The sequence below is a fragment of the Ictidomys tridecemlineatus genome, chromosome 6 (assembly GCF_052094955.1).
Source record: "Ictidomys tridecemlineatus isolate mIctTri1 chromosome 6, mIctTri1.hap1, whole genome shotgun sequence".
Lineage (NCBI taxonomy): Eukaryota > Metazoa > Chordata > Mammalia > Rodentia > Sciuridae > Ictidomys > Ictidomys tridecemlineatus.
In genome coordinates, this window is record NC_135482.1 from 25,225,011 (window position 1) to 25,240,393 (window position 15,383).

The following is a 15,383-nucleotide window of genomic DNA, read 5'->3' on the forward strand; positions in this document are numbered from 1 at the left end:
TAATTTTTTGGTACTGAGGATTTAACCCAGGGGCAGTTTACTACTTACTGACCTACATCATGACCTTTTTTGTGAGACAGTCTTGCTAAATTGCTAAGGCTGGTCATGAATTTGGAATCCTCCTGCTTCATCCTCCCAAGTTGTTGGGATTACACTAGTTGGCTCTAAAGGCATCTGTGACCTTGGGACAAGTTACCTATTTTCTTCCTGTATAAATTCTAATACTTATTTACCTCACAGGGCAGAATAAAGATAAAAATGAGAAAAAAAAATAAAGCCACCCTCAAAAAAAAAAAAAAAAAAAAAGACTCTGCTATCGGAACAATCTTCTTTCCAGAACCACCTGTTCTAAAGAACTTACTGAGAACTCCCTCAGTACCAGGAGAACCAGATGTGAGCTCTACACAGCTTTTTGTGGTCAAATAGCAATTACTTTTATTTCAACTTATACTCATCCTCAAAATATGCATTTAAATGTCCTCACCAGATCTAGATGTTCTTAATCCAGCACAAGGAAACATTAGTTAGAGAGGTGGGTATAAGCTGGTTTGCATCCTATTCTTGGAAGGCAAGCAATGTAATTTCAACAGAGTGGAAGCAAATTCAGTGTTCCTGGACATCTTACTAAAAGTTTTGCTAGAGTTTACTCTGTAATTACCATGTAACAGAGTCTCAACTGTACACAGCCAAAGAAATGAAGAGTTTGAAGAGCTAAAACAGATGTTAAAGTTGGCTTTACATTTTACTTCAGAGAATTTCAGAGTCTTCCCTCTGTATATCCTCTATCAAGCTGATTCACTGGTTTCTCAATCTACAGATTATTACTTACAAAGTTTTACACAATGGCATCTCTAATATATTCACCAAATCTTATCCCTTACTTCATTTTATCTAACAGAGCTAGTCTATTTACTCAACTACAGGCTATGAATTTGGTAGTTATTTTACAAAAAAAATAATCTCCCCCGCCCACCCTGGCAGTGATGGGGATCAAACCCAGGGCCTCTTTCCAGGTAGGAAAGAGCTCTACCACGGAGATATACCCCTGGACCAAGGATAAACAATTTTCAAGCATAAAAACAACCCACTTATCTGCTAAGGAAATTCTTGAAGCTCTTGTCAGACTATGTTACCATATACAATATGGATCATTTTGACTTCCTCCATCTCCCATATATTCCCTTAGGGACTTAAAAAAAAAATTAACAAAGTCTGAATTTTCAAGTTCACATTATGGCAAGACTTCAAAGATAACACTTTCAGAAAGACTTTGAAGCTCAGTCTCACAAAATCTCACTCATTCAACAAATGTGTGCATCTAATTGCTATTGGCCAGTCCCTTGTAGGAGCCCAGCATCAGAAGTACGGATTGGGCACCGAATTCTGACTCTACCACTTTCTAACTGTGTCATTTGGGCAAAGCATTTATGCTCTGTACTGTCTTCCTCACCTCTAACAGGAAAAACCAGTATTACCTACAAGTGTTAAAGGGATTACATGTAACAAACTTTCCTCTGGCTGTACCTAGCACATTGTAAACTCTCAACTAAGAATATGATCATAAAATAAGCCAGACAAGATCCTTGATTCTTACTGTGATCACTGTTAGCTATATTCTTCTACAAAGTATGTGTTCCTCCAATATGATCCTTCTTTTTAAAAACCTAATTTTTTTTTTGGTAGTACACAGTTGATGCTTGTTGGCTTTGTTCATTCTGCAAATGTTAGAGATCCTACTCCTGGTAGTTTCTAATTCTATGTAGATTCATCTGAAAGACACTGGTTTTCTCTAGAAACACCTTCAGAATTTAGGTTTAACATTTAAAGGACTCCAAAAGAGCACTGATGAACCAACCCAAAGGTTGATTAGCCCTAAAGGCAATAGTGTCTTTAAAATAAAAAAAGGGGAGTGGGGAGGGTGGCAAAAGTTTAAAGGCAAATGATTTTTTGTTAGCAAGAACTAACCACTGAGTGTATACTATAAGTCATACTTACCAGAACTATAGAGACTAGTAATAAGGAAGCCATTAAATTCCCATCTCCAGCTTTAGCCTGGTATTTTATTGGTCACAATTATGGAAACATAAATCTGAATGTTAACTTTTCTCCTATCAAATCATTTTTAGAACGATAGTGTTAAAATTTTTCATCAGCTACCAAGTGGCTTATTGCCCTAAGCAAATTCAAAACAGTGAGCTATTTTAAAATTAAGTAAACGTAAGTGAAATAAGTAAAAACCGCTCTTCTGGGAACCCCCCCCCCAACCCGCCCCAGCCTATGAACCCAAAGCTGAGGAGTTATGTAGCAGACCGACTGCTTGCTCCTGGAGAAGACCGCTCTTTTCCAGATGTCAAGCCAAACAGCAAAGTAAAGAAGCCTTGATAAATATGCTAAGACTAGCAGTTATTGTCTGAAAATGGCAACTTTCCCCATTTCTAGTTTATTTTAGTCCTTTGGGTGACATCCGACATCTTTCAGTACCCACCTTTCTGCATCAGAAAAACTTTTAAGAGGCCATTTTTAAAAACGAAGTATAATTATGCCAACTGTATCTGAGCTCAGGGGTCCACTTGACTAGACCGAAGGCGATTTCGCTTTAAAGCCCGGGGAGGACCTGCTACTTGTTCCACAAACCAACCTAGATTTAATCCGAAACTGCAAGCTGCAGTAACGTGGAAAGGAAATATAAAAGGAAGGGCCCAGCTGCAACACGCCATTTCTGCCCTCCGTTAGCACCAGAGGTTTATCCAGCTTTAAGCTCAACTCGCACGTTAAGATGGTGACTCGAGCTAGGTGAGACTTTCCCGGGGGCCAGGAGGCGCTTCGGCTTCCCGTCCTCACGCGGGCCCCGACGGAGAGGGCCGGACTGGGCGAGCCCCTTTGTCTCCGCAATCAGCCGGGAGAAAGGAAGGAAGGAGGGTGGGAGGGAGCAGCGAGAGGCTCCAATCGCCCCGGCGCGGCGCAGACCGAGGGTCGGCGGGGACCCGGCGAAGGACCACCCGCCCGCTGCCCCCGAGGCCCCGCGGAGCGCAGCGTGCGCCGGCCGCTCACCTCGTCCTCCTGCTCGCTCCGGAAGCACAGGCACGCCGCCCGCTTCTTGAAGCCCTCGCGGTCATAGGTCCGCGTCTGGTTGGGCTTGAACTTCATCATAGAGGCGGGCTCTTGCTGCCGAGGCTGCTCCGGCCGCCGCCGAGGGGGCCCGGCCGCCGCCACCCCGCCGGGGAGTAGGGGCGAGGGCGAGTCGGTGGCTCGGCGCGCCGGTAGAAAGGCGGCGGCGCGGGGAGTGGCAGCGAGGCCGGTTAGTCCCGGGGCCGACGGCCGCTCGGACGCGGTGCAGGACGCGAGCGCGGGTCACTGGAGCCCGGGTGCCGGGATGGAAGCGCCGCCTCTGCCCCGGCGTCCGCCTTTCTCCATGGAGCCCGCCGCCTCTCGCCTGCGCTCCTCCTGTCGCCGCCGTCAGGGGGAAGAGCGAGGCTCGAGGCTCGAGGCTCGCGCCACGCGGAGACAGTTGCGAGGACTCGCGCGGACAGAGCAGCAGCGCTGCGGCGGCTGCGCGCCGCCCCCTCCACCACTATTTAAGCGGCCCTGCGCGCCACCGCCCCCCGCGCGCGCCATCCTGCGCGCGCCACCGCGCCTGCGTGTCCGGACCGTTGCGGCGGGGCGGGGCCTCGTCCTCCCGGGGGCGGGGCTGCGCGCTCTAGGACTCGGGTTCTGAGGGGCCTCGGGGCTGGGGCTAGATCGAGCGTGGAGTGACCGTGCCTCCGTGCAATGACAGTAAATGGAAGGAAGCCAAGACCCCTCCCTCCCTCCGTATTTACAAGGGTCCTCCCGCGACTTTCCTCTGAGGACCCTAAATATTTTCTCCTCAAGAGGGGAGCTAAGTACACTCAGCCCCTGCAAAGTTGCACACTGGTCAGGAAATGCCAGACGCACCGCAGCGACTGTAGAGGCTCCGCGGTGACCATAGAGTCGTAAAGGCCTAGAAAGGTTGAGACTTTCATTAAGGGTTTCTTTTCTTCTTCTTTTTATTTCCCCCCCAAAACGGGAGAAGGGCAAATTTCCTGATTAACTGTTTTTCTTCTTTCTTTCGTCTCCTTCTCTTTGCTTGGGATAGTTCGCGTTCTCTTTTAGAGTCAGCTCAAGCTTAATCATGGTTTTGAAAATTGTTCTGTTCCCCCCACTTTGTCTTACCCTCCAGAAGTGGTATCTGTTAGTTCTAGTTAATGGCTATCATTTACTGTTTTTCCTGTGTGTCTCCTTCTAAGTAACAGGCACAGTTGGGTGCTGAGGCCACAAACACTGAATAACTGGAATTTGTTGCTATTTGGCAACTTGCAGTCTTAGGGACTTGAGGCAAACAACTTCAAAATTTCAGTGTCATAGAAGCCCTGAGAAAGAAGGCCTTGTATTAAAGAACCCCTTAACCCACCCCTACCCCTCCTTCCACAGAGGCCTTCCATGCTTAGGTCTTTGCACATCTGTTTCTTTTTCATTCTTGGAGCCTCCTGTGTGCCAAGCGCTGGCATCTAACAAAACAAGTCAGAAAAAAAAAAAAATAAGTCAGCCTCTGCCCTTCCAGGTACTTAGGGACTTTAGAGCAGACAGTCAAATGTTAATCACAAGGGTTCCTATAAAACACCAATGTGCTGAGGTGGCAGGTGGTAGAGAGAGGGAGATTTAGCCAAATCTGGAAAACAAAAAACTTCCTGGGGTAGTGGGGAGCCCTGCATGAGGTGGAGGGGGAGGAGGAGAAGAAGGACTTGAGAAGAGCCAGAGGTGATGAACTTTCAAGGTAAAGGGAACTGGGATTTATGCAAAAGCTAGTGGGGGAGGGAGTGAGAAGAGCTCTAAGAAATTAAAGAAAAAAGAAAGAAAGAAAGAAAGCTGGGAGCAGTGGTGCACACCTGTGATTTCAGTAGTTTGGGAGGCTGAGGCAGGAGGAGCACTAGTTCAAAGTCAGCCCCTGCAATTTAGGAAGACCCTCTCTCAAAATATAAAGTAAAAAGGACTGGGGATTTAGCTCAGTGGTAAAGCACCTCTGGGTTCAACCCCCAGGACCAAATAAGAAAAAGCCAGTGTGGCTGAAGAGAGGGAGGGAAGCTGGTTCCACCTCAGACAAGCAGCACAGAACCAGACAAGGGGGCGGGGGGAACCCTTGGAAAACTGGATCAGAGTACTGGCCTTCCCCTTTTAAACTCTGACTTTCTTTTTGAGACTCCTGCATCTAACTCATCCTACCTACTGAAACTAACAGATGCAAGTTTATAGAATGAGTTAATGTTGAATAAGTGGTTTGAGGAATGGGGCTTCACCACAATTAAAAATCAAGCCTGTACAGAGACATTTTCTAAGCCTTAGCTTTCTTATTGAAGTCACGTGAAGTTTAACTATTTCCGGAATTTACAAGCAGAAGCAGAACACATCTAACTGGGGATTCCAGTACAGCTAATATGCAAATATTATTCTTAGATAATTGGTTCACATTGATAAAGTGATTAACCTAATTTTGGGGGGAAGGTTCTGGGGATTGAAATAGGGGTACTTTGCCACTGAGCCACATCCCTAGTCCTTTGTTGTTGTTGTTTTTGAGATAGACTCTTTCAGTTGTACAGACTGACCTTGAACTTGTTATCTTCCTGCCTCAGTCTCCCAAATTGCTGGGATTACAGCTAGAGAGGCTGAGGCAGGAGGACAGTAAACTCAAGATCAGCCTGAACAATTTAGCAAAATCCTGTCTCAAAATAAACAGTAAAAGCCAGGCAGGGTGGTGTGTGCCTATAATCCCAGAGACTGGGAAGGTTGAGGCAGGAGGATCACAAATTCAAGGCCAGCTTCAGCAATTTTGTGAGGACCTAAGCAATTTAGGGAGGCCCTATTTCAAAATAAAAAATGAAAAGGACCACCGGGAATGTGGCTGAGTAGATAAGCATCCTGGGGTTCAATCCCTGGCACCAAAAATACATAAATAAAAAATTTTATTTTTACATTTGGGTATGGAGCTCAGTAGTAGAATGTCTTGGGTTCAATTCCCAGTACTGTAAAACAAAGAACAAAGAGATAGGATTAACTGAGAAGGAAAGGAGAAGATGTCTGGAACCAAACTGCTAAAGGGAGGAAAAGCAGCAGCAGCAGCAGCAGCAGCAGCAGCACAGAACCAGTTAAGTGGAGCCCTGGGGCTGCTTTCTCCAGCTTCTAGGCCACTGGGCTTGGTTGCTTCATCTCTGAGTCTCAGCTTTTCTCACCTTGTACAAGGCTTACCCAAGATAACACAGTGAGTCTAAAAGGGCTTTGGAACTGTAATACATTTAGATAAACACGTGTTATTAACAAGAAAAGTTTCATTAGCCCTCTCTCCTCCTTTTCCTTTTTCTTAAAAGACCAGAAGAGTAATGGGCTGACATTTGGAGAAGGCTCAAATTTTTGACCATGTGGAGGGAGGGTTTTGTTTTGTTTTAATTTATACTTTGTTTGCAGTACCTCAACTCCACTCCCCTTTATTTACTTATTTATTTTTTCTACAGAGTCTTACTAAATTACCCAGGCTGGCCTTGAACTTGTGATCCTCTTGCTCTAGCCTCCAAGTAGCTGGTGTTATAGGTGTGAGCCACAATACCTGTTGAGGGAGGGGACTTAATATAAAAAAAATGCTGCACTGAGTTTGTTTTTGTTACTGGAGATTGAACTCTGGGGCTCTCTATCACTGCGTTTGTTTATTTATTTATTTTTTAATTTTGAAAAATTGTCTTGCCAAATTATTTAAGGCCTCTCCAAATTACTGAGGCTGGATTCGAACTTGTGACCATTCTGCTTTAGCTTCCTGAGTTGCTGGGAATACATGCATCACTGCACCTGGCTACAGTGAATTATTTAAACTGAAGAATGCTTTGATAATATAATTAACCATGGCCCTCCACACATAGACAATATTTATTTATCTGTATCTTACAGTTATTTGAGCTAGACCTGACAGAAAAGGAAACTCATATGACTTTTTAAAATGAGAGAATAGAGAAATGCTAAGTCTTCACTTTCCTGTGTCAGCTCCTCAGTATTGGGGTGCATACCCCAAACCAAAGCTCCCTGCTAAGTATTGTTTAATATGTATTATGCATCTGAAATGAGCTTAGGCAGTGTTCAAAGCTGAGATCATATCTAGTCAGATCACAGTTGAGATAAGACACAGGCCTGTTTTTTCTCTGCAGGGCCAGTAAGGACTGGGCTACACTGGCTGGTTCACTTGAGAGCAAAGTCCAGTTTCAAATTAATTTCTGTTTAGTTCATTTACCACAGTATTGTCTTACCTGAAACTTTTTATCCCAGAACTATTTTTTTCCACTAAATTTTCTGGGCTTTCAAAAAGAGACACAGTTTAACATTGGCTGTATAGGGGACATTTTTTCCCAAGTCCTTTTAAGACTGTATTCAATGAAGAGTGACCAACACAAAGGCTTGCTGCATTCTCTTGTATCAGAAAGTTACATAAGTTCCTTCTGTTAGTAACACTGTGATATGAGGCTTCATGATGGTGCACACATGTAACTCAGGAGGTTGAGGCAGGAGGATTACATATTTGAGGCCAGACTCAGCAATTTAGCAAGCCCTGTCCCAAATAAAAATAAAAAGGGCTGGGGATGGGCTGGGGTTGTGGTTCAGTGGTAGAGCACTTGCCTAGTATTCGTGAGGCACTGAGCTTGATTATTAGCACCACATATATATAAATAAAGTCCATTGACAACTAAGAAAATATTTTAAAAAGCGGGGTGGGAGTGCTGTGGCTATAGCTCAGTGATAAAGTGGGTTCAATTCCCCAGTTCCTAACAAATAAAATAAAACAAAATAAAAAGTGTTAGGGATGTAGGTCAGTGGAAAGTGCCCGGTTCAATCCCCAGTATCAAAACAAACAAACAAAAAACCTGTGATAATGACAAATAATCCCTTCCTATGTTTTGCTAATGGTAATAATAGCTATTCTTTACTGAGTGTTAGTCAGTGCCTGGGTGATTTACATGACCTCATTTGAATGATGCCAACAGTAGCCCTATGAGGCTGCTACTTTTTATTGTCCCCATTTCACAGGCTGAGGAATGCAGGGGCAATATTTCTTCACAGCTCAAGTTCTTAACCCCTGCACTGTATTACTGTGCACTTGTTCTACCGTTTCTGTTCCATGATGATTATTTCTATGTGTTAAATTCTAACATCAGGTGGGGAGGGGTTGTCTTTGTTTTTTAAAAGTGAAAAAAGAATCTAGTGGGGATTTAGAGAAGCTCATGAGGTGGGGAATGGAAGTGGAAATCTAGATTACAATTTCATTTACTCTGAAGTGATTTCCCCCCCCTTTTACAAAGGCACAGGTCTGTAATCCCAGCTACTCTGGAGGTTGAAGCAAGAGGATCAATTTCAAGGTCAGCCTTAGCAATTTAGTGAAAGAAACCCTTAGCAATTTACTGAGACCCTGTCTCAAAATAAAAACAACTGCTGGGTGTGGTGGCGCAGGCCCCGTAATCCCAGCTGCTCCGGAGACTGAGACAGAGAATCGCAAGTTCAAAGCCAGCCTCAGCAACTGCAAGGTGCTAAGCAACTCAGTGAGACCCTGTCTCTAAATAAAATACAAAACAGGGCCAGGGATGTGGCTCAGTGGCAACGTGGCCCTGAGTTCAATCACTGGAACCTTCCCCACCCCCCTGCAAATAAATAAATAGAACTGAGGATGTATCTCAGTGGCAAAGTAACCCTGGGGTTCAATCCCAGTACCTCTTCCAAATAAATAAAATAAAAAAGGGCAGGGGGTATAGCTCAGTGGCAGAGCACATCTGGGTTCAATCCCAGTATATCACAAAACAAATAAATAGGTAAAATAAAAGCCTTAAATTAAATTATAATGTTCAAAAAAATCCAACCAACATTTAAATTTTAAATGAAGACTTTTCGTTTTGACTGTTTATAAACTCTCATTGGAATACAGAAATGATCTTCAGATTTACAATCTATTTGTTATTTTTATCAATTCTTACTTACTGAAGAACACTTTGTTTCATAAGCATTATGTTTATAAGCAGTTTTCTGTGGCTGCTGAAAATGTTTACTAGGAAGAGCAGTTCTTTCCTTCTTTATCATTCAGGGAAAGGTGTATGCCAAGGAGTTATCTCTCTGCAAAGGCATGACTTGACATTTTCACAAACTTTTTCAGGCCAGCATTTTGACCTACTGCTTCATTTGGAGATGGAATTCTTTATTTTAGAATAAAGGTAAAACTAAAACACAAACACTCCCAAACAAACAAACAAAAAAATTTGTGTATAAGATATGTTAATCAATTGTAATACAAAGACTTTGTTTTAATCTGGATTCTAACAAACTAAAAATATTCAAAAGGACATTTATTGGATAATCATTTGGTTCTGGATATCTGGAATTACTGACCAAATATTTGGTGAGATTAAACAAGTGTTACTGTTTTGGGGGAGTGTAATGTTTAAAGGGGGACTGCTTTTTCTTTAGAGATATATACTAAAAATACTTACTGGAATAACGTGATATCTTTGATTCAAAATAATATAGGTTATTGGGAACAGGGAAAATGGGTGAGACTATGGAGGAAGCTAGATTACCCATTGAACTGATTATTGCACTTGAGATAAAGGTGCATAAGGGGTGATTTATATGATATACATAGGTAGGTAGATAAATATAATATATATCATATCTTTGAATTTTTACAATAAAATAATTTTTAAAATATTACATTATAGCCAGGGACTGTGTTAAGTGCTATAATCCCAGCTACTTGGGAGGCTGAGGTAGGAGAATTGTAAGTTTGAGGCCAACCTGGGCCGGTAAGTGAGACCCTATCTCAAAATTTAAAAATAAGAAGGGTTAGGGATAGGTTAGTGGTAGAATATCCTTGGGTTCTATCCCCAGTACCCGGCAGGGGCAGGAATTAGGTTGTATGCTACTAGAAAAATCAGAGAGGAGGAAGGGAGAAAAAAGAAGAACCTATTTTTTACTTCATATAGTCGTGGAAATAAATTTTTATACTGTTAAAACGTAAATTCAAATACTATGGTATAACCATTAAAGTCTGGAATGGTTGTTTAGAAGCTTGTTTGATCAGAAATAGAAGAGTCATACAAGTTTATTATTATGGTTCTGGATGTCTGAGTTTATCTTTTTCTCCCTTTCTATCTAAAAGCTAAAGGGAAAGTCTTCATTGGCAGGTATAAGAATTGATCCTAGAATATGCAATGTTTTTATAGTTTTTTTTAACACTCTAGGTAACCACCAGCAGAAATTCCTCAAATGGGGCCTCTAAAAAGATCATGAACCTCTTGAAACTGGGTGCAAATTTTGTTTGTGTAAGTATACCTGTTTTTTTTTTTTTAAGATTGAAATTATAGCTTCCATAATATTTTCAAGGAACTCCTCAAAGGGATTAAGATACCTTAAGTGGACCCACTTGTAAATCCCAAACAAGGACAATAAAAGTCTAGATTAGTTATTACCAGTTAGAACAAGGTGACTCCAGAGGAGTGTTGTGGCACATGCCTGTAATCCAGCAACTCGGGAGACTGAGGGATTGCAAGTTCAAGGCCAGTTAAGCATCTTAAAAAAGAGAAAATTAAGAAAGGGCTGAGGATGTAGCTCAGAGGTAGAGCCCTCTTTGGCTCAATCCCAAATACTTAAAAAAAAAAAAAAAGCCTAAACCCTATAATCACTTTGAAAGGATTTCCACTGTAATGACGAGCAGCCATATGGATTCTGTGTAATAACATCTGGCTGCTTGTAGTCTAAACAGTATAGAAGAATGTGAATGATTTGGTGAAAAAAAAATTAGGATAGGCAGGAGATTATGTCAGCAAATGGTTGTTTCAGTTATTTATTTAAAAGCATTCTGCTTAGCTGGGTACAGTGGAACAACGTCTGCAATCCCAGCAACTCAGGAGGCTGAGGCAGGAGGATTGCAAAATCAGGGTATAACAAGGTAGGTTCACTTGGTGCTTTGACTATATCCCTTGTGGCTTCAAAATCTACATATATATTTTTTCTTCTTCCCATCTTCTTTTCCCTAAACTTCTCCTCCGTGTTCTTCTTTACCCTAAACTTCTCTTCCCTGATCTTCTCCTCCCTAATCTCATCTTCTCTGAATCACCTCTATAAAAGCCCCCCTGTTCCCACAGATGGGCAGAATCACAGCCTTTGGTGCAAGAGTCCTCTGTGTTTCTCCTTTGCCTGCAAAGCAATAAACCTTCTTTTTTTTTCAAGACCTGTCTTCCTTATTGGATTGGTGTTGAGAACAAGGACAGCTTTCGGTTACAAAGGACAGCCTTAGCAACTTAGTAAGACCCTGTCTCAAAAAAATAAATGTAAAAACAAATAAACTCGGTGGTAAAGTGCTGCTGGGTTTAATCCTCAGTATAAAAATTAAATACATAAAAAATAAAGATGTTCCACCTAAATGTAAGGATTTGCAGCAAGGTTATCAGAGACCAGTTACCACCCAAGACAGCCATGGGAAGGGAAACTTCAGGTGCCACATAACAGCCTGTGGTTTTCCCACTTTTCCCCAAGTTGCTGTAGTTAGACCATCTCTTGTATATTTATTCTCCTTATTTAAGGCTCCTCTCTTCCCCCAAGGCCTTCCTAGGACTAGTCCGATCCTCACCACAAGACATGCTCAAGACATACATTATTCTTGAGGAAGTTTCAGGGTATTTTCTGCTTTTGTCCATAGTTTAGTGATATTGTACCTGGTTTTCTTGGCTAAAGGAAACCAGTGACTTAAATACTTCCTAACTACTGCAGCCTGCAGCATCTTTCAAGAGTTCTTATTTACTCATTGCTGTATTGAGAGGCTTTACAAAGTTGAAACTGTATATTATTATTCCAGAATGTTTGGTTAAAGATTAAATGCCTAGTTGAAAAAATTATGAAATATCTACTTTAAGGAGTACCTTAAACAATGTTTAAGTAGTTTCTAAAAACAAGGCAAAATTTGTTACAAAGTTTTTTAAGCATAAAAGATTATTAACATAATACACTCACATCAGTGTAAAGATTCCAATGTAAGAATTTATTTATATATATTTTTTGCAGTGGTGGGTTGAATCCAGAGTTGTTTTACCATTGAGCTACATTCCTAGCTCCCCTCTTAAATTGCTAAGGCTAGCTTCAAACTTGCAATCCTCCTGCCCTAGTATTCCTTGGCTGCTGGGATTATAGGCATGTGCCCAGCATAAAAAAAAAAAAAAAAAAAAAGTTGTTAATATTATTTTCTTTGGGTGGTTTTTTTTTCTTTACACTTTATTGTACTTTTCAAATTTTCTATCATAAACATGTTTATCTTTATTAAAATAGATTCCTCTAGTCAGGTGTGGTATAATACCACCTACTCCAGAGGCTGAGGCAGGAGGACCAAAAGTTCAAGGCTAGTTTCAGCAATTTAGCAAGGCCCTAAGCAGCTTAGCAAGACCTTTCTCAAAATAAAAAATAAAAGGGCTGGGGATGTGGCTCAGTGATTAAGTACCTCTTGGTTCAATCCCTGGTACAAATTGCTTGGGCAATTTAGGCAGAGACTGTCAAACAATAAAAGCCCAGCACAGTGGGGCATGCCTGTAATCACAGTGGCTTGGGAGGCTGAGATAGGAGGATTGCAAATTCAAAGTCAGCCTCAGCAAAAGTGTGGCTCTAGCAACTCAGTGAGATCCTGTCTCTAAATAAAAGACAAAGTAAGGCTGGGGTGTGGCTCAGTGGCCAAGTGACCTTGAATTCAATCCCAGGTACCCAAAATGAATGAATGAATGAACAAACAAATTAAAAAGGCTGAGGATGTAGTTTAGTGGTAAAAGTGTCTCTGGGTTCAATCCCCAGTACTGCAAAACAGAATACCAATACCAATGGTTCTTGTATGTGTGTGTGTGTCTTCACATTGGTTGATAAAAATACAAACACTTATACTCCTAACAATGATAAAAAATATATATATATATATAATTTTTGGAGGAACTGATGTGCATTGAATGAGTTCACTGCAGACCACTCAAGTTAAACCAGAAGCTCAGCGTGTTAGTGTGCAAAGCAAGAAGAGGCGCTGTGACTATAGCTTTGCAGTTAACTTCCTTTAACCTCAGCCTCCAACAGGCATTTGTGGCTCAGAAGTACCCATTAATGCCCTCCCCTTCATCCTTCACTATCTCCTCCCTTTCCAACTACTATTTTATTTCTTTACCTTCCTGAGAGCCTAAATCAATCAACAGGAAGGAAGGAAAAAATAGGGCAGGTCAAACCTAAAGGTACAGGAAAGATTCTTTTTTCCTTACTTCCATCTCTGCAGGTAGGAGAGATCCTTTGGACAAGTTCTGAGACAGAGAACTATTTCATGTGGCTAAGCACTCAGGTACTTAAGCCAGTGGAGCTGGTAACCCAGTTGTAGGAGTGGAGTTGAGCTCCCTTTTATTTCTTAGAGTGAGTTTTAAAAAGGACTGGAGCATGTAATTGCTTTCTTCCTCTCTCTCTCTCTCTGTCTCTGTCTCTGTCTCTCTCTCTCTCTCTCTCTCTCTCTCTCTCTCACACACACACACACACACACACACACACACAAAACTGGGGATTGAACCCAGGGGTGCTCTAACACTGAGTTATATCTCTAGCCCTTTTTATTTTTTATTTTGAGATGGAGTCTTGCTAAATTGTGGAAGCTGGCCTCTAACTTGCGATCCTCCTGCCTCAGCCTCCACAGTAGGTGGAATTATAGGCATGTGTCACTGTGCCTGGCATAACCTCTTCTTTTTTTCTTTTTCTTTTCTTTCTTTCTTTATTATTTTTTTTGGAACCAGGGATTGAACTCAGGGGCCCTCGACCATGGACATCCCCAGCCCTGTTTTGTATTTTATTTAGAGACATCGTTTTAGTTGCTTAGCATCTCATTTTTTGCTGAGGCTGGTTTTGAACTCGTGATCCTCCTGTGTCAGTCTCCCAAGCGACCACACTCAGCTCTTTTCTCTATTTTTAAGACTAAAATTACATAATGATTAATATTACCTCCTTAATATTTCTTTGTGAATTGATCAAGGCTTAAAGCAGCTTTTTCTGGCAATAGCTTGTTGTAACAATATTCAACAATAGCTTAGGGGGTAAAGCTTAGTTGAGGACATAAAGGCCCTTGAAATCTCTATTAACTCCCCAACTACACCAAAATTTTTTTAAAAAGTAAAGATGATGTCTTGTGATGCAAATGATGTTTTCTCAATCTTATTTAAAATGTTGGAAAGGAATACTGGCTCTAGGAAATTTTGCCTTCTTTGTTTATTTCATAACATACAATTTGTGCAATTATAAGACAAGTCTCCTAAATACTACTTGCAGGAAAGAAAAATAAATATTTGAAAGCTGGGAAAGAAGAAAAATGATAGATGTATGTCCAAAGTTCAGCTCTCCCCGGGGCTCCACAAAGACTGCCAGAGGAGGTCTTGAAATGAAAATTTCCAAACAAGGCTGGGAAAGAGAGAGAGGGACCCAGACAGAGAAGATCAGGTTCACAGGCACCGCTATGTGAAAAAGAAGCTTCAGGAAAATGAAAGTTGCTTGTGGAGAAAGCAACTGAAGAGAAAGTCAGAGAAGCTGGCCTCCCTTATAGCAGAGTGGGGAGTTTGGATGTTAGTACTGAAGTGTCGACAGGAGTACTGGAATGACATCAGAAAAGAATTTTCCCAGGCCAGCGCAGCTGCTTTTATATAGTTTTAGAATTGAATGCTTTTACGTGGGTATAGCCCTTCTCCAGATCCACACAGCCTCCTATTTTGCTATACTGAACCTCATGACTTCACACTCTTAACTGCCTGGTCACACAAACATTTGAGATTGTGTCAAGAAACTTCTGGTGGTGCACGCCTGTAATTCCAGCAGCTTGGGAGGCTGAGACAGGAGAATCGAGAGTTCAAAGCCAGCCTCAGCCATGGTGAAGGGGCTAAGCAACTCAGTGAGACCCTGTCTATAAATAAAATACAAAAAAGGGCTGGGGATGTGGCTCAGTGGTTCAGTGCCCCTGAATTTAATTCCCCATACCAAAAAAAAAAAAAAAAAACCTTTAGGAGAGGGTTGGGCATGTAGTTCAGTGGTGGCCCGGTTCAATCCTCAGCCCTGCAAAAAAGAAACTTCTGGGAGAGGTTAATGGAGAACCATGGAAATAGGGGTGTGAGCCGATCAGATTTACAATTAAAAAAGGTTGGCCGGCCCGTGGTACATGCTGTAATCCCAGCTACTATGGAGCCTGATGCAGAAAGAGTGCAAATTCAAGGCCAGAAGGCCAGCCTGGGCAATTTAGTGAGACTGTCAGCAATTTATCAAGACCCCGTCTCAAAATAAAGAGGATTGGGGATGTAGCTCAG

The 15,383-nt window shown here is 41.9% G+C and overlaps 2 protein-coding genes across 8 annotated transcripts in view; one reads left to right on the forward strand and one right to left on the reverse strand.

Moving 5' to 3' along the window:
* The window catches only part of Nudt4 (nudix hydrolase 4), a 35,311-nt gene that overhangs the window by 14,974 nt on the left and 4,954 nt on the right, over positions 1-15,383 (reverse strand). For 2 of the 5 annotated variants that reach the window (XM_078053018.1, XM_078053017.1), the window contains exon 1: positions 3,052-3,191. The exons of 1 other annotated variant lie outside the window; for it this stretch is intronic. In XM_078053018.1, the coding sequence (XP_077909144.1) occupies positions 3,052-3,116 (65 nt within the window). In that variant the 5' untranslated portion in view covers positions 3,117-3,191. Of the gene's footprint in view, positions 1-3,051; positions 3,192-15,383 lie in introns of those variants that run through there. 2 more of the 5 variants (XM_078053020.1, XM_078053019.1) reach the window with 1 other exon arrangement.
* The window catches only part of LOC144378573 (uncharacterized), a 74,670-nt gene continuing 61,911 nt past the window's right edge, over positions 2,625-15,383 (forward strand). For 2 of the 3 annotated variants that reach the window (XM_078053023.1, XM_078053024.1), the window contains exons 1-2: positions 3,374-4,792; positions 10,275-10,355. In XM_078053023.1, the coding sequence (XP_077909149.1) occupies positions 3,374-3,715 (342 nt within the window). In that variant the 3' untranslated portion in view covers positions 3,716-4,792; positions 10,275-10,355. Of the gene's footprint in view, positions 2,794-3,373; positions 4,793-10,274; positions 10,356-15,383 lie in introns of those variants that run through there. The other variant, XR_013440391.1, reaches the window with a different exon arrangement.